General features: G+C 51.1%; 9 protein-coding genes across 9 annotated transcripts; 7 read left to right on the forward strand and 2 right to left on the reverse strand.

Moving 5' to 3' along the window:
- The first annotated feature begins 461 nt into the window (after positions 1-461).
- BDR25DRAFT_60542 (asparaginase-domain-containing protein) lies at positions 462-2,162 on the forward strand. Its single transcript, XM_033698806.1, has 3 exons — positions 462-664; positions 722-765; positions 817-2,162. Exons 1-3 carry the CDS (start codon positions 580-582, stop codon positions 2,071-2,073), a joined length of 1,386 nt encoding a protein of 461 aa, XP_033544759.1. The 5' UTR covers positions 462-579; the 3' UTR covers positions 2,074-2,162.
- A 1,859-nt stretch (positions 2,163-4,021) lies between these two features.
- Positions 4,022-5,655, forward strand: BDR25DRAFT_60560 (NmrA-domain-containing protein). The gene is made up of 2 exons (XM_033698807.1): positions 4,022-4,974; positions 5,169-5,655. The coding sequence occupies exons 1-2, from the start codon at positions 4,346-4,348 to the stop codon at positions 5,533-5,535; spliced, it is 996 nt and encodes a 331-aa protein (XP_033544760.1). The 5' UTR covers positions 4,022-4,345; the 3' UTR covers positions 5,536-5,655.
- Positions 5,656-6,183: 528 nt separating this feature from the next.
- On the forward strand, positions 6,184-7,058 carry BDR25DRAFT_291368 (uncharacterized protein; the record flags this gene model as incomplete). Its single annotated transcript, XM_033688584.1, has 2 exons — positions 6,184-6,399; positions 6,496-7,058. Exons 1-2 carry the CDS (start codon positions 6,189-6,191, stop codon positions 7,056-7,058), a joined length of 774 nt encoding a protein of 257 aa, XP_033544761.1. The 5' UTR covers positions 6,184-6,188.
- On the forward strand, positions 7,050-8,630 carry BDR25DRAFT_374239 (uncharacterized protein). Its single transcript, XM_033697317.1, has one exon. It carries the CDS (start codon positions 7,432-7,434, stop codon positions 8,590-8,592), a length of 1,161 nt encoding a protein of 386 aa, XP_033544762.1. The 5' UTR covers positions 7,050-7,431; the 3' UTR covers positions 8,593-8,630.
- A 1,745-nt stretch (positions 8,631-10,375) lies between these two features.
- BDR25DRAFT_305341 (UPF0057-domain-containing protein) lies at positions 10,376-11,447 on the forward strand. The gene is made up of 3 exons (XM_033690394.1): positions 10,376-10,644; positions 10,717-10,792; positions 10,989-11,447. Exons 1-3 carry the CDS (start codon positions 10,605-10,607, stop codon positions 11,140-11,142), a joined length of 270 nt encoding a protein of 89 aa, XP_033544763.1. The 5' UTR covers positions 10,376-10,604; the 3' UTR covers positions 11,143-11,447.
- Positions 11,448-11,838: 391 nt separating this feature from the next.
- BDR25DRAFT_60603 (uncharacterized protein) lies at positions 11,839-15,458 on the reverse strand. The gene is made up of 2 exons (XM_033698809.1): positions 14,972-15,458; positions 11,839-14,853 (listed from the first exon to the last, which is right to left on the reverse strand). Exons 1-2 carry the CDS (start codon positions 15,303-15,305, stop codon positions 12,200-12,202), a joined length of 2,988 nt encoding a protein of 995 aa, XP_033544764.1. The 5' UTR covers positions 15,306-15,458; the 3' UTR covers positions 11,839-12,199.
- Positions 15,459-17,286, reverse strand: BDR25DRAFT_60598 (alpha-ketoacid dehydrogenase kinase). The gene is made up of 6 exons (XM_033698808.1): positions 17,103-17,286; positions 16,930-17,049; positions 16,596-16,878; positions 15,842-16,541; positions 15,699-15,792; positions 15,459-15,645 (listed from the first exon to the last, which is right to left on the reverse strand). The coding sequence occupies exons 1-6, from the start codon at positions 17,255-17,257 to the stop codon at positions 15,612-15,614; spliced, it is 1,386 nt and encodes a 461-aa protein (XP_033544765.1). The 5' UTR covers positions 17,258-17,286; the 3' UTR covers positions 15,459-15,611.
- Positions 17,287-17,748: 462 nt separating this feature from the next.
- Positions 17,749-22,137, forward strand: BDR25DRAFT_305343 (cysteine proteinase). The gene is made up of 9 exons (XM_033690395.1): positions 17,749-17,956; positions 18,019-18,067; positions 18,145-18,764; positions 18,819-18,927; positions 18,977-20,661; positions 20,711-21,143; positions 21,192-21,494; positions 21,545-21,674; positions 21,730-22,137. The coding sequence occupies exons 2-9, from the start codon at positions 18,059-18,061 to the stop codon at positions 21,840-21,842; spliced, it is 3,402 nt and encodes a 1,133-aa protein (XP_033544766.1). The 5' UTR covers positions 17,749-17,956; positions 18,019-18,058; the 3' UTR covers positions 21,843-22,137.
- A 306-nt stretch (positions 22,138-22,443) lies between these two features.
- Positions 22,444-23,716, forward strand: BDR25DRAFT_335743 (uncharacterized protein). The gene is made up of 4 exons (XM_033693043.1): positions 22,444-22,628; positions 22,756-22,944; positions 23,074-23,353; positions 23,424-23,716. Exons 1-4 carry the CDS (start codon positions 22,476-22,478, stop codon positions 23,432-23,434), a joined length of 633 nt encoding a protein of 210 aa, XP_033544767.1. The 5' UTR covers positions 22,444-22,475; the 3' UTR covers positions 23,435-23,716.
- Positions 23,717-24,267: the final 551 nt, after the last annotated feature.

Genomic DNA, 24,267 nt, shown 5'->3' on the forward strand with positions numbered 1-24,267 from the left:
GCCGACGCTTTCCTTGAAGCATCCACCCAGCTCCGCTCAGCTCTGCACCGCCAGCGCAGAAATCTGCTGGTCTCCCCATTCATGGAAAGAGCACAGGTCCGATGTTCAAATTTTCAATTTTGTAGGGGTAACATATCAGTTTTGAAGGGGTAACAAGAATACTGGAGTGGAGCAGACAGGGTGGTTCATCCGGTTCATTCGTTGGCTGCATGGCGCTTGGCTGGAGTGACCACGGGTCAATGAGGAAGCATGACACCATGGCTGTTCTCAATGCGAGCGAGAGCCGTTCTTTTGCGGCGCGCTGCAACGAAGGCGAGGAGGATATAAACTGGGACCTGCACATTCTTGGTCGTCATATCCTTGACCTTTGTCTCTTATATTTCGCACTCGGCAGATCTGTGCGACGATAACCGCCGTTCCGTTATCTGATATTTCCCTCGGCGTTCCTGCCTCGCTTTCTTCTCGCCCGACGCTGCACCAATTGGCGAGGCCTTCGGCAACCACCTTTATTCTCCGATCGGCCTTTATTTGATACTGCAAAGCCGTCTTTATCAGTGAGACCGTCTCACGGCACCTTTCATGCCCGGAAAGCTGCTTGGGGGGATGGACGAGCTCTTCCCAGAAGTTCAGCTTCCAGAATCTCGAGTTCTTATCATTATCACAGGTGTGCCATCAAATTAACATTCGCGAAGTCACCCACAGCTCACAGTTTTCTGATCAGGTGGCACAATATGTATGCGACGTTCAGAGGATGGCCTGGTACCCGTGAGTCTAAATATTATTTCTGCAAGTGGCTTTAACCTAATAGCATCCCAGGCGAAAGGTTTCCTGAAAGCTGGACTGGCACCGAGGCCTTCATTCAACGATGGTTCTTATCCAGAACCGCTGGAAATCGTGACCGATGACAAGGGCACGAAGAAGGCAGTCCAGAGCTTGAGAACCCCGATTAGCACGTACGACCGTCGAGTCCGGTACTCTGTACTCGAATTCGACGAGCTCCTAGACAGCAGCTCCATTGATGCCGCAGGGTGGGACCACATTGCAAAGTCTGTCTACCGGAACTACCAGCTTTTCGATGGGTTTGTCGTACTCCATGGCACTGACTCGCTGGCGTACACCTGCTCTGCGCTGAGCTTCATGCTCCAGGACCTAGGAAAGCCTGTCATTCTCACGGGATCACAGGCGCCAATGATGGAGCTACAGAATGACGCTCAAGACAACCTACTAAGCTCGCTGATCATTGCCGGCCACTTCATGATCCCAGAAGTATGCTTGTTCTTCAACTTCAGGCTCTTCCGTGGTAACCGCACAACCAAAGTTTCTGCAGATGACTTCAGTGCTTTCGCTAGTCCCAATATTCCGCCTCTAGCAACAATTACATCTCTCCGAACGAACGTTCAATGGAACCTTGTGTACCGGCCAACACAAGTAAATCCCTTCAGCATCCAAACCAAATTGGACACAGCACACGTCGCCTGTCTCCGCATTTTTCCGGGCATGAAACCTGAAATGGTCGACGCAGTTTTACGCCTGGAAAGCCTGAAAGGCCTGGTCCTCGAAACATTCGGTGCTGGAAACACCCCGGGAGGACCCGACAGCGCAATGACCCGAATCCTGGCAGATGCAGTCAAGAGAGGAATCGTAATAGTCAATGTGACCCAATGCCTAAGCGGCAGTGTGAGTCCACTCTATGCTCCTGCAACTGTTTTGGGTCGAGCCGGGGTGGTGTTTGGGCAGGACATGACCACTGAGGCAGCTCTGACCAAGCTGGCTTACCTTCTAGCTCTCCCAAACGCTACGCCCGACGAGGTGGGCAAGCGTATGTCGGTTTCTATTCGTGGTGAGCTGACGGAGTCGACCCGTACCCATTTCGAACATCCGAAGAGCGGTGCCCTTACTCCAGAGCTATCTAGCCTGACGGCATTGGGATACGCGGTCCAGAAAGGTAAATTGCAAGATGCACGGGACATCATTCGGGGTGAGCCTCGATGGCTGCTGAATGATGCAGACTACAATTTAAATACTCCCGTGGTAAGTGAATTCCCTCGCTATCATCTAGAGGTTGCAAGTTAGCGACCTCTTCCGGCCAACTACGTCCTATCAACGCAGCAATTAAGTCGAAACTTCCTGTTCTGGGCGAAAAACTCAGTGGATGAGTGGGCCGGTATCGGCCACCGCCGTATTGCAGCAGCCTGCTGGTACAGCGGTTCCCGCGAGACGGTGCAACGACATTATCTGTGATAAAGACGGGTCACAGAGGATGACGCCGTCGGCCAGGCACAAGACAAAGCCATACACGACCCAGCATGACAGGCTTGGCGGTCGTACCATGTTGGCCCTTATCTTTGGACACACAGGCCGGAATGCGGAGAAACAGAGTGCCCGATGATGCAAGACTGCGTTTGCGGATGCATAAGCTGACATGGTGGTTTTCCTGCAGCACCTCGCGGCGACCGGACCGAACATCGAAATTCTGCGCGACTTTTTGGCGCAGGGCGCCTCTGTCCACCTTCGCAATCGCAGCGGCCACACGCCCCTCTTTTTGGCCGCTGCTGCGGGGCTGAAAGATCATGTGGATGTGCTTAAATCGGCGGGCGCTCACCTCCATGAGTCTGAGATGGCGGCGGCGAGGCTGCATGCTTCAGAGGGCGATGGCGACCCCTCGGTTTGGGAGCTGGCAGGCACGACGACTGGCTGAGCTGGTGGTGCGTCAGGAGGTTGGCTGGGTCGGGTAATTGTGGTCCTGGATGGTGCAAGGGGTTGCAAGGAGGACTTCATGTATCCAGAGTCTGGTGTGTCCCTATGATGAGGAATGGGGAGTGGGGAGTTGAGGGTGCGGATCTTCTGTCTCGATGCTGCCATGTCTGGCGCAACTTTGGTCATTAAGGCCCGGTGATGCGCTAGATGCTCTGCCGTGTATATATACTTACCGCTCAGAATCGGCGACTTGAATCGTGGAGGGTGATGCGAGACGACTGGTGGCTTGATTCAAGGTGATGTTTTCTGTTAGTAGTGCAGCGCAGAGGTGCATATTGCGGGGAAGCCAGGAGCAGCCGGAACCTATCCCGGAGTGCTGGGTGAATGATGGGTGAATCCGGTCGACACATTGGGTACTGTAGCGCAGCCCATCTGATAATTTATTATGTTTGTGATGCGAGGCGCCGCCACGATGCTGCCTGTCTGGCTTTGGGGGAGGGCAGCAAAGCAGCCAGGGCCCCTGACCAGTGCCAGGCTTGTTTTTCGGTTACTAAAAGAAATGTTGCGCCAGGCGTCCACCCTGATGATCTCGAGACTTCACGATCCGTCATCTGTCTCCTCGAGCCCCGCGGCCTGTCCGACGGCATCGCAGCACGCTTCCTAACACTGGCGCCGGGTTTGCTGGCTGCACCTAGAGGAGGCTTTTGCGCTTGGAAAATTTCCCCGCATCCGTAGGCCTATCCCCGCCGCCGCGCGCATCACGAGAAGTAGCGCTTGAATGGCGAAGGTTGGCCAGCTGCCATGCTTCCTTCTCCTGACCCCAATTTGCGCTTTTGCTCTGCAGCATCTAGACTCCGTGGGCTCCCCAGCGCGCTCCCACCACCCCTATCTCCTCACCGCCGGCGGGCTCATTGCTGATATTAGCAGACGCTGGCATGCTAACCGCATACTCTGTCCCAGCCTGGCTCCAATTCGTCCTTATGACTCTGCCATTAGGTAATTTTTCCCCAGCACGACAGCGAGGAAGACAAACAGGGCCCAAGTAGTGACACTAGATGGGCGTCCTGCGTCGCCTTTCTCCTTCATCTCCGCTCTCATCAAACGTCGAAGAGGGAGCTTCTTCGTGCTCTTAAACCTTCCACTCTCCCGGACAGCACCTCCGCCGCGATTGTCCTACTGTACTACATCTAGCTCCCACCCCCCTGCATATCTAGGTACAGCCTCGCGTGCGCCTGCGTTCCCGGCCCTAGTTAGCTGCTGTGGTTCCATTTAATTATTTGTGCGGCCACAGCACGTGCGGTTCCATTATCCTCAACCAGTCTCGAGCCCGATTGCGGCAACTATCCACACCGACTCCGCTGGCAACCAATTTTATCTGCCACCTCTCACACCACCTTTATCTCCCTATCGCCCATCACTCTGCACTTTGTTGCTCCTTGCTCGACACGCCGCGGGGGTCCAGACTGGCGGTTCTGTCTCTCCCTGCTCTGCCTGTTTCCTCCATATAACATCTGCCGCTCTCACCCGCTCTTCGACTCGGCACCGCATGCGGCATCACCGTCACCGACCTTGATTTTTGACCATCATTGTCAACCCCTCTCCGCTGTCTTGCCTTTTGGACTGACCGAGCTGGACTCTATCTCCCCGGATGCAAAGAACGGTGGTGACCGTCAACAGCAATGGCCGCCAGTCGGCGAGCTTCATTCGAGTTGCATCAGCAATTGGGTGGAATGTGCGAGCACAAATGCGAGACTTGAATGGACTCGTCGCCCAGGAGCTCTCGGATCTGCCTAATGTCACTGTCTTTATTGGACACCTTGAGGATCCCAAATTCCTGGACAACTTGTTCAAAGGTGCGCAGTGTGCCTTCATCAATACGACGCATTGGGGAGATGAGGTTTCGATTGGCCGAGCACTAGCCGATGCGGCAAAGAAGGCTGGCGTCCAGCACTACATCTATTCGAGCATGCCCGACCATTCAGTATTCGGAAACGATTGGAGAGCACTCCCTCTTTGGTCGCCCAAGTTCACCGTCGAGCAGTATATTCGCCAAATTGGTCTTCCGGCAACTTTCGTCTACTGTGGCATATACCACAACAACTTCACTGGTCTTGACTTCCCGCTATTCCGCATGGAACACAGGCCCGACGGCAGTTTCCTCTGGCAAGCTCCTTTCCACCCAGACCAGCCTCTTCCTTGGTTGGATTCAGAACATGACATTGGACCGGCTGTCTTCCAGCTATTCAAAGAGGGTCCGCGGAAGTGTGGCGGGAAACGGTAAGCGCATTCCCACCCGCATTAGTACCCCTACATGGAGCGCAATCCCCACAATGGGAAGGCTCATTTAACTGATTTCCGGTGGTCAATGTCGCCAATTTCTTGACATCTCGTTATCCTTATCTTTCCTCGTTTTCATGCAAGCCACGTGTCACATGCACTCAATATGCCAACATTACTGACTGGGCCACTAGCATTCCACTCGCCTTCTCCGTCATGTCTCCAAAGCAGGTCTGCAAGGCCTTCAGTCGTGGCCTCCAGAAACCTGTTCAATACAAGCATGGCCCGATCGTCATCACTGTGCCCACTCCCGTTGGCTACCGTGAGCACCTGTCCGCTCTCGAGGAGACGCTCGCTGAGAAACGCGCCCCGTACTTTGGCCCCGACCTCGAAAAAGAATGCCCTGACGCCGCACTTGAGCTTTGGGAAGGCTACCGCGATATGGAAGAGTATGCGCGGGAAGTATTCCCCGTTGAGGAGGCTGCGAATGGCCTGACCTGGATGGAGGAGGTAGAGACACCACAGCGCGAGATCGAACTTGACTTCCAGGTCAACTGCTAACTGCTCCGGTTTCTATCACAGGGTGAATTTCTTAAGCATTACAATGGCGTCGTCGGCCTTACGGAGCAACTACAACAAGCTAGACTATAACATCCAACATCTATTCAGATTGGCGTCGGTGGTAGGTAGCATTTGGGCGGTATTCTTTGTTTCTTCTGCATTTGTGAGCTATCGAATGGAGAAATGGGACGGGCATGACGGGGCGATGGCTTTCCAAAGTATTCCCTACTGCGTCCGAGCATGGTGTTGGGCGGGGCACCTCGGGACATCATCAGCATGGGCGGGTTGCATTGTGTGGCGGAAGTAATTGGACCCAAAAGTGAATTTCTTCCCGGATATCATATCTTAAAATATATATCTCCTCTCATACTCATACTATCCCTACACAGGGGGGTAGCTGACGTTGTGAGGACGGAAGTGGCATGAAAAATACACGGGAGGTACATATCAATTTAAATACCAAATTCTACTCATTTCGGATAGTCCTCGAAATTTTAATAGATGTGCTACCATGGTCCAAAGTAGATGCTTTAATGGCCTCCATATTAGAAGCTGCTTCGTCCTGAAAAGGAAATCAGTCGCTTAGTCATCCACTTCCGAAATCTTCAACCCCAGATCTTCGACACGAATTCCTCATCATCCACAACTCCGCAATGGCAACAAAACTCACCTGCAGAAGAGCCTTCGCCCCTGTAATATTGAAACGCACTTTTGCATGGGCACAACCCCGGAACGGCGTGGAAAACCCGAACGAATCTCGTGCAAAGACCGCACCAGGGCGGCCCTGGAACGGTGATCAGCTATACCTACGGCTACAGAAAATTGCGAAGCAGCCGTTTCCAAGGACCAACCCTCACTCTTTCCGTGCGTACTATCTCATTGCGATCTATGCTACCCAAGTAATTGGATTGGTTTTCCACGTCGTCTCAACGGCCATTTCTCACTAACTTCACACATCAGAATCATCCTACATAACCAAAAAACGACACACCCGGAACCTCATAGTCTATAAAGCCCCTGAATCTCCACTAAAGCGCTGTACGGACCCGATCTCCACGGTCCACGCCAGCCAAATCTCCCTCCTCGATCCTACTGGAGCACGCACCCGTCTCTTCTCCAAAACCAACCCCGAATGCGCACGCGTCGGTGACATACTGCTCGTGCGAATGCGCACCGGGGACCCGTTTTCCGGCGTCTGCATCAACATCCGGCGACGCGGCGTCGACACCGCGATCCTTTTACGCGGACAGCTGACGCGTGTGGGGGTGGAGATGTGGTATAAGATTTATAGTCCGTTAGTGGAGGGGATTGAGGTTGTGCAGAGGGTGGCGAAGAGGGCGAGGAGAGCGAGGTTGACGTATATGCGGAAGGAGAAACATGATCGTGGGGATGTGAGTAATGTGGTCAGGATGTATTTGAGGCAAAAGGCGGCGTTGGGGATTGGGGGTGCGAAGGGGGGAAAGAGGGTTGGCGGGTTGGGGCCCGTGGGTGGGAAGAAGAGTGGGAAGGGGAAGAAGAAGTAGTGGGATACCATGCATTTGGATAGACAGGAAGGCATGAGTGGCAAGGACTGCGCCATTGGAGGTCTTAATGGGCCAGGCAATATTGCAGTTTGGTTGTACAACATGTATAGAGCAGGCGTGGCTATCAAACGTCAACTTCACCACCTCGTCACTTACCAAATTTAACAACGTCTAGGAGCCACAAGCCACAAACACTAAACGGCCGTATGCAAGCATATATCAGCTTCTGGTCCTCTTCATGCTTGGGCTATGCCACGATACATCTCGCCCAATTCCACCGTTTCATTCACGCCTCATTCATCACCCCTCTGGTCTCCGGTGATTCGCCAATATCTCGACGAACGTTGGGCAGCTAGCGCAGCTTTCTTCAACCATGCAACTCGACCTCCACGATTCCACGTTCCTCCTCTCATCACTGCTCACATACATGTCACTCTTCTTCATTGCGCTTTTCATGCTTGCACTCTCTGGCTATCTACAGATATTCTCTCCCAGGCGAAACCCATTTATCCCGCACTTCCCACCCCCCAAGCAAACCGATTTCCTCGCTCAAACGTACCACACACTAAGCCCCATTTCCCGCCGCTATGCCCCGAGTCCCTCTCCCACAGGGCCCAGGTCCCATTTCCGATGCACGGAGAACAGGACTCGAGGAGGGCCGAGACAATTTGGAGGCCGTGACTGGCAAGATTCTTCGGGTTTTCACCCTCATCCTCATTATGATTTTGATCCTGATTTTACCGATGGTTATTTGGCCTATTCGCAACGCCCTGAATCTGGATTCAGAAGACAAACGTACTACCAGGCTTCCGGAATTTCGGAATTTGATTATGGCTTCGATTCGACTTCCCTCTCCAATGGCGGTGGGATGCTATGCGACACCGTCTGTAGGCGGTGGTTAGGGCATAAGAAACAGAGACATGGTCCACGATGCGTTGTGTATAACAATATTAACGCGAACAATGAACTTCATGGTAATAGTTCTTTACATGGTGGTGTGCTTCCTTTGGGAGGTCAAGGTCGGGGTCGGGTTCAGAAACAACGGGATCCGCTGGCAGATACGGACACAGTGCTAGCTTGGGCTAGTCGCTGTGGTGTTGGTGATGATGCTGATGATAAACAATTTAGAAGGCACGTTAGTTGCGATAGGAAAGGGAGAAAAAAGTCCACGTCTTCAGAAGCAAACTTGCAGCCGGGAACCCGGACGTCCACAATCGGATCCAATTCCCGCTCTCGACCTCGATCTCGGTCTAGAAGGCCTTACCATACTCCTTCTCAATCCAGCCTACCACTGAAACGGCCAGAGCAAAATATTCCGGTTGATGTTGTGGCAGACTTTAGAAATGGTGGGGACGGTGCACCACCTTCCAAATACCTTGACCATGACAAACACTACGAGAAAATTCTATATACAGATACCATTGATGCCGAGGAACAGAATGATGGGAAAGCAAGAAGGGGAGCGCAAGCTAGGAGGCGACAGCCAAATGGAAACGAGTCTCCGGAACCTGCCGTCAGCGATCTCATGCAATGAAATGAGAGAAGGGGAGTGAGACGAGAGATAGGGTTTAGAACAATATAGGGGGGAGGGAGGGGAAGAGAGAGCGTGTATAGATGGGGGGAGAAAATTGAGGAAGCCATCAAAGGTTTGGGGTATCTCGCTCTTCTGTAGTATCCAGCATTAGTGCGACTTCAGATAGTGTTGGAAGTAAATTTTTACCGTCCTGGTGGTAATTTGGATTTCAGTCTTGATTGAAAGGAGCGTGTGGGTCAGGAGTCGGAGATCAATCGGTGATATTCCGGGGCCCGGCTCACATGATTACTCTGAGCTACGCTTGAAGGATACATGTAGCCTTGTAGGGGGCTTGAGTTATGAAGAAGTGATGTATTGTGAACTGAGGGTCCGAGGAGCTATATGATTTATATAGTATGATGAGACGCCAAGCCCGGGGTTGATTGGGTAGCCCGTCGAGAGCCCTCCAACTTACAATAATATAGAGCGTATTTCCCATTATCTTTAGGTACTTATTTATATCCTGACCCTAATAAATTGTAGAATTACTACTTGAATACAAATAAGCTGGTTTTCCCTGACCAGGAACTTATTTCCAGATGCTCTAGCAGAGCCGAACTTTCTACGATTGATAAGATATTGCTTGCACATATTTCATTAATACTACTTCTAAGGAACCTAAGCTGGAGGAAGAAGGGAGAGAAGCAGGTTGAGGTAAAAGGGAGTTGGACGAGCGGGTATAAGAAGTTGCCCAACATGCGCAGAATAGAAACAGAGTGGGAACTCCACCCCTCCACCAACCACAACCGCAACGACAGTATCAGCAAGCAGACCTAGAAAGGCTCAAACAGCGCACCAACAATATGCCGAAGGGAGGATACTGGCCTACCCCCCTCCTCTGCGTTAAATACCTCATTCTCAAATACCCAAGCCCGGTACTACGAAATCCTCAGTCCAGTATCCTACCTTCTACCAGCCAATTTCTTCTCGTCCAAAGAATCTCTCATCCGTCGCCTCATGCTGGATAAGGACGGTTCAACATCCCGCGACCTCATGACCTGCACAATCCCGGTCCTCGACTCCATCCTCCTAATCTATCTCTGAAGCTCCACCTGGCACGATTTCTTCGCGCTGCTCTTCATCGGTGTTGGGCTAGATTTAGATGGTTGGTGGCTTCCTATCTTTGGTAACCTGCTAGGGGCTGCTTCTACCATCGGATTCTTTACAGGTCTTTTAACGCGCATGCTGCCGCGCTTCTCGATACTACAATAGAAGATAAGGAGGAGAGGAAGACAGGGAGGTTAGTGTATACTAGGTCAGATGATGTAATCGGCGATGAGTTAGAGGTTGGGGAAGATATGTGCGTGGGATCAAAACATGGTGATTTGGGCCTTGCAGCCGGCGGCATTTGTTGCTGAAGACTTTGTTCAGTCTTTGTGGACACGCTGGGTTAGGGAGGGAAGAGGCGGTGATGATGGGCGCTTGGAAGAGGGGAGTCGGCTATGTGTAGGTGTTTATTTAGCTGTTTTGAAGCGCGCCGAAGGGGGATCTCTTGTTGGTGAAATGTAAGTGTATAGTATGCTTAACTTATTTCCTATCCTTCGAAGTGATCTACCGCTGCCTAGGTGATGAATAGAGTATCATGTGATGCGATAAGCAGCTAGCTACTAACTTAGCTCGTTCCTTCCGCCACATCGCGCCACACCCATCTCGCCAATCGCAGATCGCGGACGTCTTGCAGCTTACGCATCGCGCTACGTCATACAGACAACAGGGTGGCATGCGGCGCAACGACTTCATCATAAACCTGCTTGCCAAGGACTGCCTTGCTTTGTTCACCCCGCGTAATTCACTTAAAAACAGCCCGCCGATCTCCAATCCTTAGCCTCTTCCAACGAAGCACGTTTGTATTTACAAGTCGACAGCCTCACGTAATTGCCCACGTTCCACGACAATTACTACACGCTAGAAGCAGACATCTCCAACTTAAGAAGGGGCAGATTTCACGAATGCAACACTCAAACGACGACAACATGATCTCAGCCATTCTTCTCATTCTAATCACTATCTTTGGTGAGTTTTCTAAGATTTCCAGGTGTTAGGGTGCATTTCAGGAAGCTGGGTGGGTGCTGATTTTTGGGATAGTGCCACCAGTGGGTGTCTTCCTCGTTGCAGGATGTGGCATGGATTTATTCATTAACATCCTATTAACGCTTCTGGGGTATGTTGTTCCCATCTCCTACTTAACTTATTGTGCATTACCTGCTGGCCTTGCTAGATGTTGAAGCGATAGGGTTCTCTTAGCAATTTCACGAACTTCCCCAACCCCTCTATTCTCTAATCACAGACCTCCAAACCCCAATTCAAGTTTCACACGTTTCTCTTAACTAGCAATGCTATGCTAATACCGGGTACAGTTACTTCCCCGGCCACATACACGCCTTCTACATCGAATACGTATACTACAAGCGCCGCGACGAAGCCCGAGCTGGCATTTACGACAGTCGACGTGCACCAGGGGTATACAGTGAGAACGTACAGAGGGGCGGTGGGGGATATGGTACGATGTAGACTTCACATCAGACCCTTCCAGTCGAAGGATCAAGTGTTCGAGATTGTAAATGGTAGTAGAAGGGAGCTAAGGATAGGGATCAATTTGCAAGGCTAAACATACTAGAGCAGGGGAGGGGAGTAAGAAAGCGTTCAAGGAGTTTGCACAATGTTTCAAATGTGAATAATATTAGTGTAAGAGGAGCTAGGCTAGCTTATAGACCGAGCTTCATAGAGTATTCTGTGAAGTTTTCGGAATTTCTAGGTTGACCTCGTGCGGTAGTCCATATAAAAAAAAGGATCACCGTGCAGCTTCTGTCACCGAGTTTCCCATATTTTAGTGCAAACTATCACTAGTAGATTAACTACTCCATATTAGCTTACTCGTTTGGTCTACCGTTGAAACCACAAACGTTCGTCATGTAAGTGCACCTAACTCCCCAACTTTAGACCTCGAGCGCTTCAACCACGGTAAAAATGGAAGCAAAGTAAAAAGCGAACCCTTCAACGCCGACCTAAATATTTTCCCTGTCATCAAGCTCACTACCTTCTTTCCAGGTCAAAAACTACCACTTTCGCGATCTATGGAAACAACATGATAAGACTACCTATCTATATCCTAATACTCTTTCTGCGCTTAATCTACCCACTCTAACATCCGCCTATCTATCTAATAATGAAGTCCTTGGTCCTCATTACACACCTCGCCTTCAAATACTCGTTCTTAGTTAGTGTACTCGTTTGTGTAGAGTAAGTTGTTCTTCACCTGAGAGAGGAGAGGTAGAGAGCGATTGTAGGCATGAGGAGAAGAGGGAATAGGAACCGAAACGATGTAGAGTGGACGGCGGATAAAATCGGGGGGATTAGTAACTGAGTGGGCTTTGAAGGGGCGAAGATGTTTGATTGCAACTCAACCCATCTAGCCTAAAAGAAGAAATCTCCTCTGCGTCCCACTAAACCTATGAACTAGCCCCCATTGAAAGCAAGCTGGCAGTATCAATAACCCCCATACACCCACTCACTTGTCTCACCCCATCCATCCACGACCTGCAGATTCTAAGCTTAGTCATTGTAAACCTCAGACCATCATATCCCTCAAACCCTCCACCATACTAAGACCAACTCTTGAATCATGTCTCCTTCCCACACTACTCACAACTCTTGTACTGGCATTCGTACCAACTCCCACGCTTTCCGTGTCCCAATCCATCTCGCTCTCCTGGCTATCCTCCAAAAACAATCTCTCATATGCCCTCGCTTCGTCATCTGCACCATCTAAATTAATACTAGCAACCTTGCTTTTCTCCTCTTTCTCGGCTAAGAAACGCGAGTAGTTGGCTTGGATTTCATTTTGGTCGAGTAGAGTCGAGGTTTCCTTGGCCTGCTCGTATTCCATCTTGCTATCTGCACGGGACGGTGATCGCGATAGTGAAGGAGAAGCCAGCTTCGCAGGCACAGCATCATTGAGCACGGAGCATTCGTCTGTAGCGTGCCCAACCTTGGTATCTAAACTCGATGATGGCGACGGAGAAGCTAACACTTCATACACTGCACTATTTGTGGGCGTGTATCCATTTGCAGCAGAGGCGCTGAGATTGCTAATATGAGCTTCGATGCTCAGGCCCGGCTCTGGAGAGCCCTCAGTGGAGGTACTGGGTTTCTCCTTCGGAGAGCCAGGCAGGTGCGGAATCTTTATCTGAACCTTCTTTCGGCCTTGGAACACCATTCTCTTGACACTGCCCTTCTTCTTTAAAGCCGGCATGACTTTGCTCGCTGAGGCGGACGCAGCATACGCCCGTGACTTATTAGGGATTGCATGAATGAGCTCTTTCTCGTTGTCTTCGGAACCCATCACCGTCTCAAACCATCCAGGGTGGTCGTTCCTCGGCGAAGCAACACTGCGACTAGCCTCCCCCATCTTCCCTGTCGTAACATCCACCATACCAGGCACAAGCTCGTCATCCCACTCATCGTCGCCATCAGCATCGTCCATTGCCGTGTCCCACGGAAGAAAGTATAAGCTTGGGTCAATGCGGTCACTAAGCCGCTGGCGCTTCGCAGCGAGCTCGAGATCCATGTGTTCGAATTGATCGAGGGCGAGGCGTTGGCTTTGGAAGGCAGCGGGCGTCTCGAATAAAGCGGCGGCAGAGGCTTGCTTGGTCGCTTTGCGCTTTTTGCAGAAATTCCACTTGGAGTCGCCCATGGGCTTGTTTCCGAGAAGCACGCTGTAGGGTTTTGCAATCTTGGGGTCTTTTGTGGAATGATCTTGGGTTGGATGCTGCTCACTAGTTTCGTTGGACTGTTTTGGCTTCGTTGAAATGGATGGATCAATACGAAAATCCTCCTGTAATCTGTCGAAGCAGTCGATACTGTCTCCAGTGACTGTTCTCCGGCCACACTCATTCGAGTCGGGTAGACGGTAGCAGTGGGAGTTATCTAGATAACTCCCAATAGTCCGTGTAGTTTTGGTTGTCAACTCCGCAGGAGGGGTAGGCATGCGGCTGGTGGTACAATTGATGATAGCTTCAAGTTCCCCCTCCAGGCGTGCTGTTCTTGGCGAGATCGGACTCTCATTGCGGCATAACAGGACTAGCTCCTTGGCGTCGTTTGTCTTGCCAGCACAATCAAGCCTACAAAGCTTTTGAGATAGGTGAGCGTCCTCCCCTGGAAGACGGTTTTGGTTGAGCCCATCGACTTGGCTAAGTACCTCGTCCGTAAAGTTGGCACACGACCACAGAGAACTGTTTCGTGAGACCGATAGTCGCGTGATGGCATTTAGTGCTGGTGAATCCACCTCGCGCATGACCATTAGTGGCAAAGCCGATGACCCAAGTCTTGGCTTTGGCACAGGTCCACATTTTGATAAAGGGGTGCTTGAGTAAGATGGTAACCAAGAACTCACTCGGGGGGTCTTCTGGGGGGTTTCTTCTTGTTCAGGACTTAAATGCACAGAGACCGCGTCGTCGCTAGAAGGGCTAGAATAAGGGGCATATGGAATCTTGATTTCGGGACTCCAGAAGCGATTTGGAACGTCGGCAAGACCGTGATTCTGAGTCCTTGGAGTGACCTCTAATTTAAGGCAATATCGGGTTGTTTGTTCGAATCGAACTCCAAAAGGGAACTGCATAGTAATAGCCGCAGATAGAGTCGTTTCTATCGCCCTAGAGCCTTTCGAGCTCCCATTGTAAAGAGCCAACAGCCTTTCGCGACCGTCGTATGATTCGCGGTCAGGTACAATTGCCCGAAATCCTTGAATGTTGTCGTCCCACTCCAAACCTAGAGGCGTTGGTTCCACATAGTAGACAGGATAAAGCGCCGGGGGAGGGAATGCAGACCCAAGATATGGTTCCTTGTAATCAGGGACAATACGGTACTCTTTTCCCGGTGGAAGTTTGAGGGGGACATTAATGAAGTCGACAGCGGGCGGAAACCATGTTACTTCACCAGAGACCAAAATGCTACCCTTGACTGAACTGCAGGTGAAGCTGACCTCCAAGCTTGGCCGCGGAAATCTATCAATAAAACAATCTCTGGTTCTCAGAAAGTAGCAAATGGTCCTGGGAAGGTCACGTGAGGATATGAGCCATCCGTAGTTGAGGTTGGCTTCAGCGTCGTAGAATCGACCAATCATCTCATGCACAAGTGCAGAGATGTCGATGTCAATGTATCGCGGGTTCCGTTCAGAAATGAATTCTGTAAGACGAGTCGCCAGGAAGTATTCATTGACAAAATCTAGAAACCGACATCAGCGTGGATCTTATGTGGTTCCTAATCCCGGAAATTAGGGGAAGAAAGGACTAGGAGGACTAGTAGGACTGTGTGTAAAACTTTAGGGTGAAATGGAACACACCGTTGGAGTCCCGTAGCTGCTCGGCAAAGGCGTGCAAGACAATATCGCGAACTTGATTTTCGATGGCGTCCTTGAACATGGTCTCCCACACCGCGATCTCAGCTGCCTGGCGATAGGACAGTCCCTTCCAGCAAGACACCACGTCGAGGTGGCTCACGGGGAAATTCCGGTCAGTCGAGCGTCGAACTTGAGGGCAATATACATCAGATACCCTGGCCTTGTTGGATGCTGAGAGACCGTGTAGACAGAAGTCGACATCGAGGGAATTGAGAAGCTCGCGAAACGTTGGAGAGCTGGCATGGCTTCGGGGAGATGGGTGAGCGTGGTAGGCCATGACTGCGGGGAGGTATTGAAGGCTAGCAAATGTTCTACAAGAATTGATGTTGTAACGAGCCAAAGCAATACAACTTGAATGATGTAGTGGGGTGAGCGGGCAGAGAGGCGAAGCTGGAAACGAAACAACAAAGAGAATGGAAGGACGATCCTGATGGGGCAGCAGCGGGTGGACTCAGGCCGCTGGTTGATATAGCCTGCCGCTGGAAGCGGCAATGATGGCAGTTACGCCCAGCGCTGATGCTCCATAGCCCTCGACGCTCTTGCGACCTCGGAAAGGAGGCTAGTCTGGCAAAGTCAGTGCGCTTTAGACGGCATCCATAGTCGCACGTGTAGTTAGTCTACGATGGACATCAGCAGTGTAAGTAAGGTATTGTGAAAGGAAGCTGCATACCGCTCGTTCTTGTTACCGAGCTTAGATATTTGCAGGAAAGCATCTACACCGAAGCCCTCAAGACTGTGAATCTCGAGGCTTCCAGCCCAATACTCTGTTTGGATCTGTCAAGGTACGAACCACTAGGACACGCGACCACTTACCAGAGTATACCCTTGACATGGGTAATCCAATCCCAAGGCGAAGGTCTGGTGGTCGACTGGTGAGGGTAAACAGGGATCCGTGATGTTGGCTGGAGTCACTGTATTTGGATTTCTTGCCATGCTTCTTGTGGACATCTTGCGATTGATCTCCAGGGATTTGAAGTTCTTGCATGGTACCAAGCAGCCTGGGGACCCGAGCAAGATTTTCTAGCCTTCGTTCCCGACGCGGGCCTTTGCTGAAGCTCCAAAGATGTGGTAGAACCTCTGTGGGAATGCCGCCTCCTTGATCAGATATTCTAATAATCACGTGTTGGGCAGTCTCGCAGATCAGGACCTCTATTGGCGGAGGCACTGCGTCTTTGAATTTCCTTTGCTCGATAACAGCCTGGATTGAGTTCCGGAGTAGTTCTCCCACGATGTACTCCAGGTGGCTCAGAATATAGGGGAATGTAGCATCTAGATGGCCTCTGACTTGTATTTCTGGAATTGCCAGGTGAGAGCCATATGCTCGTTTGACCAGCTCTTGGGTGGTTTTGCCACATCGCTCGACAATCTCCTTTGCGTTGCACCGCAAGAAGATCTCACCTACTGCTTCCGCATTGGGGTCGTGCACAGGTTGCGCGTGGGGAAAGTGCCAGGGAGAGTTGAAAGTTTCGGTGAGTGCCAGGTGCTGTTCCGCTATTACCCGACGCGATATCCGCTGTGGCTCTATTAGGGATATCCAGGACAAGTTGGGGAAGTGGCATTGCCCTACCGATCTCAACATGGTGTTCATAAACTTGTCGGTTTCCTCAGGCTTCATAAGACCCCGCACTTCAAGCACGCCAATGGCCAGTCTGGGGATGACGGTGGCATGCTCTTTCAGAGTCTCTTCTAGAACTTTGCAGTATTTGTCATTATCCTCCAAAGAGCGGATTTCAGGAATGCGACGAAAGCGCTCGAAGGCGCGCAAATAAAGCTCGTAGACATGGGCGAGGTGGGGGTTGGCAACAACCACATATGGAAGGGTCTGAATATCGCGCAGCCGGTGGGCTATCCTGTATTACTCCCGTGAGTGCCGATAGAGCAGAGCAGTGAGGGTGATGAACCTCGTGGGCAATTCCAGCCTGCAGTAGTTGGCCGAGTCAATCAGTCGAGCCTCGGTAAGAGTGCGACCGAAAAAGGTCAGTCGACGCAGACTTATAGGGCGGGCTTCTCGCTGCACCCATCTACGAGCAAAGGTCAATTGGGGCAAGATGGGTGGGTGGAGTGGAAGCTTTACTCGTCGAGAGCAGACGAAGGTCTCCAAGTCGGAGGTACAGCGGTGGCATGCGCACTTCTCACATGGGACGGGACAGCAAAAATTCTACGAGGAGCTCGAAGGCAGCGTGAGGAACTCCTCACAGTGCCAAACAGAGTCTTCCTGCCCAGGATCATGACTGGGGGTGGGGGGTGGGCTGAGGAGGAGAATGGTGGTGGGGAAGGTTAAATCATCGTCAGATGTGAAAAAGGATATCTGAAGCCTGAGCCTGCAGCCGGCCGTGAGAGGAAAAAAGAAAACGCAGAGCCCCAATGGGAACTCGGGCATAGCGTGATTGGTGCGGGGCCACGGGGGTCCGCAGCATGGCGAAGGTGCTGGAGCTGGGGGGGGGGGAGCGATGATGGCATTTCGTTCTTGACAGCTACGAGCGTTTGCAGCTGTCTGCGTCTGCGACTCTTGATTCACAGCTTGCTCAGTCTTGCATGGGCGTCGTTGGTCTGCGTTCGTTTGATGCATGACGTCCATTTGATTGACTCTTGGGCGCGCTGTCTCGACACCTTAGGTAAGCGTTGAGCCGCAGCCTGCGCATGCGGTGAATCCCCCAGCAGCTGTATCAATATATATCAATCGCCTCGCGTCTTTGCGCACCCTGCAAAGGGCCTGTTCAAAACATTCCGTGTAGTCCCGTGCATGCAGCTTTCCTGGGGTCTTTCTCACCAGCGTCCGGCGTCATTGTCCTCCGCCACCTTTTAGCGAGACCCGCGAGCCTCCAGGGCTCCATCCTAACCAGGCACTGGCGACACTTGCGCTGGTAACCTCGACCGTCACTCTTCACCTCGGCCACACGCGCCCCCAGTTCTCGTCTTCTGCCTTGAGTGCGAGCCCCGTCTCCTGCCCCGCTCCCTTCTTCTGCTCGCACTAACTGCCTCTTGCGCAGCCCAAACCCTCCCCCCCCTCCCCCCACTGCTACAAAAATCATGGACCAGGTAAGCTTCCATGGCTGCGCATGCCTCCCGCCGCTGTTTTCCACCCTCATTACTAACCAAGCCCCCCCAACATATAGCTCGGAAGCGACATGATGGTCGACCCCACGTACGACGAGAAGCACGATGTGGCCATCATCTCCCCCGATCCTGATGACACCATGGACGAGGTTGAGCCCGAACCAGAGCCGCGCGCCGACGAATATGAAGCTTTCATGAGGAAGCATATGTCCGGGCTGCCAGATCAGGAGACCGAGGCCGAGACGATCAATACGTGGGAAATCAGGGACTGGAGAAACCTGGGTCGTCGAGAACATGGCCCCGTTTTCGACTGCGGCGGCCATCCCTGGCGGATACTGTTCTTTCCATACGGCAACAACGTCGACTTTGCTTCTTTCTATCTCGAGCAAGGCTACGAGGAGAAGAAGGTCCCCGAAGACTGGTATGCCTGCGTCCAATTCCTGCTGGTGCTTTGGAACCCCAGCGACCCGAGCATGTACGTCATGCATTCGGCCACCCACCGCTTCACCGCCGACGAGGGGGACTGGGGCTTCACAAGATTTGCGGAGCTGCGGCGGCTCTTCAGCTCTCAGTGGGACGAGCGGGGTCGCCCTATGGTGGAGAACAACAGTGCAAATATCACTGCGTACATCCGCGTGCTAAAAGACCCAACTGGTGTCCTATGGCACAACTTCATCAAGTAGGACCGCCGCCTGAACATGTTTCTGTATGCACAAGCTGATCCTTGCCGCAGTTACGATTCCAAGAAGGAGACGGGCATGGTTGGCCTGAAAAACCAGGGTGCGACGTGCTACCTCAATTCACTCCTTCAATCTTTGTTCTTCACCAATGCATTCCGACAAGTATGTCTCACTCCGGCGCAGCACGGCAATGCAAAGCTAACAAGCTTAGGCCGTCTACCAAATACCCACCGAACAGGAAACAGATCGTCAATACAGTGCGTACGCATTGCAGCGGCTGTTCTATCTACTTCAGACCTCTAACAACGCTGTCGCGACGAACGACTTGACCCAGTCCTTTGGCTGGGACTCAAAGCAGATCTTCGAACAGCAAGATGTCCAAGAGTTGTCGCGAGTCCTCATGGATAAGTTGGATGAGAAAATGAAGGGTACTGAAGCAGAGGGTGCGCTAGAAAAGATGTTCGTTGGCAAGATGAAGACCTACATTTCCTGCATCAACGTCGACTATGAGTCGTCTAGGATGGAAGACTTTTGGGATATCCAGCTTAACGTGTCCGGCAATAAGAATCTAGACGACAGTTTTAACGACTACGTCCAGGTCGAAACAATGGACGGCGAGAACAAGTACTTCGCCGAAGGCTTTGGTTTACAAGATGCCAAGAAAGGCGTCATTTTCGAGACTTTTCCCCAGGTTCTCCACTTACAACTAAAACGATTCGAATACGACATCAATCGCGACGCAATGATGAAGGTAAATGACCGCTACGAGTTCCCTGAAATTTGGGATGCCTCCCCATACCTCTCAGAACAAGCAGATCGATCAGAGCCATACATGTACCATCTTCATGGCGTTTTGGTGCATAGTGGCGATTTAAACGCGGGGCATTATTATGCTTTCTTAAAACCAACCAAGGACGGCCATTTCTACAAATTCGACGATGACCGGGTAACTCGTGCGACAAGCCGAGAAGCACTAGAAGAGAACTTTGGAGGAGATTACGCCCACGCCAATGGCAACATCCCTCAGCGGAATCCCTATACCCGAACGTGGTCTGCCAAGCGCTCTATGAGCGCCTATATGTTGGTCTACATCAGGGAGAGCCGACTGGATGAAATTCTGATGACCGGGAAGTCTGTCGAGCCTCCCACCCATCTTGCGGAACGCGTCGCGGAAGAGAAGGCGGCTTTTGAACGCAGAAGGAAAGAACGCGAGGAGGCTCATCTGTATATGGAACTCCAGGTTGCATCAGAAAACAACTTCAAAGTATATCAGGGATTTGATATTGTGCCTTGGAAAGCTGAGACCGACACTGCCGCACGCCCAAAAGCATATCGGATACTACGGGCCACCACTATGTCGGAATTCTGCCAAATAGTAGCAGATGACCTTGGCATGGAGCTAGACATGATCAGACCGTGGGCAATGGTGAACCGACAGAACGGCACTATCCGCCCCGATGTCCCGATCACATTTCCTGATATGACGGTCGAAGAGGCCTCCAACAAGTTCGGCACAAAGACTACTCAATTCAGGTTGTGGATAGAGAAAGCCGAAAAGCGGGACGAAGATGGAGATCCAGTCTTTGGCGACAAACTCATTGACCTCAAGAACCAACAGAGCAATCGACCGCTTATGCTCTTCCTGAAGCACTTCGATGCCAAGACGCAAAGCTTGTTCGGCATTGGCAACTTCTATGCGGCCTACCAAGATCGAGTGTGCGATGTGAGCCCTCAAATTCTGCGAATGATGGGTTGGCCTGCTGGGACCACCTTCAAGCTGTCTGAAGAGATCAAACAGAACATGATCGAGGCCATGAAACCAAAGGTGACCTTGGCTCAGTCCGAAATTCAAGATGGCGATATCATCACCGTCCAGAAGGCATTGCCGGAGAAAGAGTAAGTTTTCTCGTGTGTCTTGCCACTGAATGAGCTAAAAGAGTAATAGGACAACCCAAATTATAGCAACCGGCGGTTACGTGGAAGCTAAGGACTTTTACGATTACCTGCTAAATCGTATTAATGTGGAGTTCCACCCAAGACATGGCCTGGAATCTGGACATCCACAATTCACCTTGACCTTGAGCAAGAAGATGACCTACGACCAATTCTCGGCCAAAGTTGGTGAGCACTTGAAGGTGGATCCTACGCATCTCCGGTTCACGACGATCAATAACGCTGGCAAGCCCAAGCTGGCGGTAAAGTACACTCAGCAAGGTACTCTAAGCAACATTCTATATCCGGGACCCTACAACTACTCCGCCGCCTCCATGCAGAAACAAGATGCACTATTCTATGAGGTCCTCGAGATGAGCCTCAAGGAGCTAGAACAACGGAAGAGCATGAAAGTCATCTGGTTACCTGATGGTATCCAGAAGGAGGTCCGTTGCATAATTTCATCTAGCATTTCTATGGCTAACTTTATCTAGGAGGAGTACACGTTGATGATACCTCGAACTGCACAGGTGTGCGATTTACTCGAAGCGCTCCAAAGGAAAGCTGACATTAGCGACGAAGTCATGAAAACTGTGCGACTATACGAGGGCCACAACAGCAAGTTCTACAAGAACCTTGCAACGGACTTTGCAATCATGGGGGTTGGTGAATATTTGACGCTTTATGCCATGCCATTTCCGGATGACGGCGCCAACACGAAAAGAATATCTGTATTCCACTTTGATAAGGAACCAGTCAAGGTCCATGGCATCCCGTTCCAGTTCCCGCTCAAAGAGGTATGCACCCAAGGTTTATCTTTCATTTGTAAATACTTATACAACAATAGGGCGAGCCATTCAGCGAAACCAAACAGCGCCTATCTGATTTCATGAAAATCAAGGGCAAGCAATTCGACAAGATTAAGTTTGCAGTCGTAAGCAAACCTCACTACTCGAGGCCAGAGTACCTTGAAGATGGTGAGCTTTCCAATATGCCCCAATTTTCTATTCACAACCTAATACCTGCACACAGACGAGACTCTATGGGATCTAATGGGTGCCCGGGACGATATAGCGCTGGGCCTGGACCACGTGAACAAGGCAAGAAGCTTCTGGGGAAAAACTGATTCTATCTTCATCCGATGATCCGTCTTTTTCCATACTTTGCTTATGCTGGTGTGTGTAGGATGCACTGTGGTGTCAGAATAGGAGTGCCACGCCCGTCACACTTGTTTTCAAATAGGCGTACGGTGGATCCACAACATGGCGAGGCGGGTTTGTTTCTCGGACCGGACTCAGGCGTGAGCGATCTTGTGCATATCTAGATTATGGTGTGATTCTGAGAAGGTTTGATCCGTAACTTCTGCTGCTTGGTAGATTCGCGCGGCGTTGAGGAGAAGGAATGAGTGCGAGGAGCTTGGAGTGAGGTGGTACACGGGTGAAGGGGGTTTGGATTTTGGGGCGCTGGTCTAGGGGGGGGGGATGATGGATAGCGTCAGGGAAAGCACACGAGGAACATCTATAGCAGTCAAAAATGCATTTGCGAAACCGTAAGTTATTCCCACAAGACATCTTGCCTTGCACTCGTTAATCATGACGGCACTTCACGTTGATTGGTCACCGCGCCCATCTTTTTTTTCATTGGCCAATAGGCCCCTGTCCGCCAAGTTTCCGTAGAAACATTCTTCCGACCCCCCTGCAACTTCCAGCTGTCGATATCGCGAAAGTCGTGTGTTGCCCTAGCATTGCCTTTCAATCCTGCCACCAACCCCATCAACAATGCAGACATTTCTCGCTCTATCTACCCTGCTAGCTTTCTGTGTCTCTGCTGTGCAGGGTACAGCGCTGACGTATAAGCTCGATGCGAATGAGAAGGCCTGTTTCTTCTCCGATGTCGAGCACAAGGGGACCAAGGTTGCTTTTTACTTCGCGGTATGTACAAATGATACAATTTCGGACTCCAATTACTTAACCTCTGACTCAACATACCTTCTATTACCTCCCTGTACCCACAATCTACCAAAGCAAGGTTGTTTGCTGACTGGCAGTGCTGCAATAGGTCCAATCCGGCGGCTCCTTCGATGTCGACTACTCAGTCGTAGGACCCAACGAGAAAGCCATTCTAGACGGGACAAAGGAGAGACAAGGAGATTTTGTTTTCACTGCCAATGATCCCGGAGAATATAGGTTTTGCTTTAATAATGAGATGAGCACTTTTGCGGAGAAGATGGTGGATTTTGAGATTGCTGTAAGGCCTTCTTCGCGCCCTACTCCCCTACCTTCTATCTTCCCTCTCATATACATACCACTGCATGACATCAAACTTCCGTTATTCCGTGCTAAATCTCGAAAGCTGACAAATTTTCCCTTCATGTAGGTCGAAAACGAGAACCGCGCCCAACTTCCCTCGAAGCAGGGCTCCACCCCCGAACAAACTTCCGTCCTCGAGGAATCGATCCTCAAGCTCTCCGCGCAACTCTCCACTATCTCCCGGAATCAGAAGTACTTCAGAACTCGCGAGAACCGGAACTTCAGCACTGTGCGCAGCACAGAGAAACGCATTTTCAATTTCAGCATTATTGAGGGATGCATGATGGTTACAATGGCGGGACTTCAAGTCTTTGTTGTTCGGTTCTTTTTCCAGGGCGCGCGGAAAGGTGGGTTCATAGTTTCGTTGGTTGGGTTTTGTTTTGCGCGAGAGGAAATGAGATGCTAACGTATTCATAGGATACGTGTGAACGACATTTGTTCTGAGAGGGGCGAGGCAATCCTAGGTGGTGTTAAGATAACGTGGGGGGACATCGGAACGACTGGTCTGTCTGGGTATGCATGGCGCCTTGTGATGGTGCAATTGGGCATCAATGATTGTCCTGGCTTTGGGTTTTGGGAGTCAACACAGGCAGGTATAATTGAGTTCTATCGGAGCATTCAAGAACTACCTTGGTCGTACTTTGATCCTCACTTCGTCTTTCGTCGCGTTTTTTTATTTCATCTATCCAATCTTGTGACCTCCACTATAGACAGACATATTCGGTATGAGCCGTACCAGGAAGTATTGTAGCCCCTTTTAGCGGCTCTTCAGCGCAACAATCATCGAGTACGCTCTTCGTCACGATATCAATCTCTTAAGGTCAGGTGTATCGACTCGGTGGGGAAAGGGAAAGAGAAGGTAGTATTAGTACTTGGCTTGCGCAAAAAGTGAACGAGGGAGATAGGTTCCGACCAGCAGTTACATGATTCCGGTACGTTTGTGGCCAGATATGGTCCTTGAGGGCAGTGCAGCATGATGAATGCTCATGTTGTATGAAGAGGTGGTAAATACGCGGCTTACCCTATCACTTGTGCGCTATGTTAAGAGGAAGGTGAGTCTCTTCCGCTGCTCTCTCACTGTTTGCAAGACTCCACGAACATCAACTCCATGCAGGCGGTACCCATAGCTAGCGTCAACTTGTTTTAACACAATTTGGTCACGTGGGTGGCAAGAAAAGTAGCCCGCTCTAACATCTATTCGCCGATTCCAGAGCGGAGAGTTGCTCTCCTACAGCCTTTCACTGGGTGTCGGCAAGGCTCC

The sequence above is a fragment of the Lindgomyces ingoldianus genome (assembly GCF_010093535.1).
Source record: "Lindgomyces ingoldianus strain ATCC 200398 unplaced genomic scaffold BDR25scaffold_27, whole genome shotgun sequence".
In the NCBI taxonomy this organism is placed as follows: Eukaryota; Fungi; Ascomycota; class Dothideomycetes; order Pleosporales; family Lindgomycetaceae; genus Lindgomyces; species Lindgomyces ingoldianus.